Below are 1,140 nucleotides of genomic sequence, written 5' to 3' on the forward strand. Positions count from 1 at the left end.
AAAAACCATAGCCTTGACTAGACAGACCTTTGTTGGCAAAGTAATGTCTCTGCTTTTCAATATGCTATCTAGGTTGGTCATAACTTTCCTTCCAAGGAGTAAGCGTCTTTTAATTTCATGGCTGCAATCACCATCTGCAGTGATTTTGGAGCCCCAAAAAATAAAATCTGATACTGTTTCCACTGTTTCTCCATCTATTTCCCATGAAGTGATGGGACCAGATGCCATGATCTTTGTTTTCTGAATGTTGAGCTTTAAGCCAACTTTTTCACTCTCCTCTTTCACTTTCATCAAGAGGCTTTTCAGTTCCTCTTCACTTTGTGCCATAAGGGTGGTGTCATCTGCATATATTTATCTATAAAAATATGTGTCATCCTATGCTGATTGGTTCATGAACAGTACCTGGTAACTTAAAGTGTTGATGGTATAGAACGATACCCCCTCTAAAGATAACTTTACCACTTGTGTTTACCTTGGACACAGGTGAACACAAGGTAAAGGGTGGGTATTTTATCAATTAAGCAACATCTTAGGGAAAGAGAACCATGTTGTCTGTGAGTGTATGTATCTCAGAGTTTCAGTTTCCTATCCATAAAATAGGTTTAATGACAGTATTTCATAGGATTATTCTAAAAACGCAGCACAGTGATCGGTGGGTATGAAGGCCTTAGGAAGAGTCTGCTGCATCCTGGGGTGCTGGTCTCCACTGCAGTTACCACCCATGGGATCCCTACCAGGACACTGCACTGTTCCGGGCCCACGGGGCCCTGTGTCGCCTGCCTCGCTCCTGCCGTCGGCCCTGCCCAGCCGGGGCCCCTCCCTCCCAGGAGGGTCTCCGTCTCTGGCCTCTGGTCAGAGCCTTGGGCCCTGGTCTTGCACCCGAGGCGCTCGTGTTTGCCTTGTCTGCTCAGGGGACAGGCTCTGTCTTGTCCCCAAGCCAGCCTCTGCTCCAGGTGTGTGGGTGAACCGGTGAATAGTCTGCTCTGTCTTCTTTCCAGGGTGTCCTGAGGATACATTTTATTGAAGCTCAGGATCTTCAAGGAAAAGACACTTACCTTAAGGGACTTGTCAAGGGGAAGTCAGACCCCTACGGAGTGATTCGAGTTGGCAACCAGATCTTCCAAAGCAAAGTCATCAAGG

The 1,140-nt window shown here is 46.9% G+C and overlaps 1 protein-coding gene across 1 annotated transcript in view; it reads left to right on the forward strand.

The window, feature by feature from the left end:
• Positions 1-1,140, forward strand: part of ESYT2 (extended synaptotagmin-like protein 2) — a 77,767-nt gene that overhangs the window by 51,951 nt on the left and 24,676 nt on the right. The window contains exon 9 of the mRNA XM_010829250.1: positions 999-1,131. Coding sequence (XP_010827552.1) covers positions 999-1,131 — 133 coding nt within the window. The remainder of the gene's footprint in view (positions 1-998; positions 1,132-1,140) is intronic.

Source organism: Bison bison, unplaced genomic scaffold, assembly GCF_000754665.1.
Source record: "Bison bison bison isolate TAMUID 2011002044 unplaced genomic scaffold, Bison_UMD1.0 scf7180017864503, whole genome shotgun sequence".
Classification (NCBI taxonomy): Eukaryota; Metazoa; Chordata; class Mammalia; order Artiodactyla; family Bovidae; genus Bison; species Bison bison.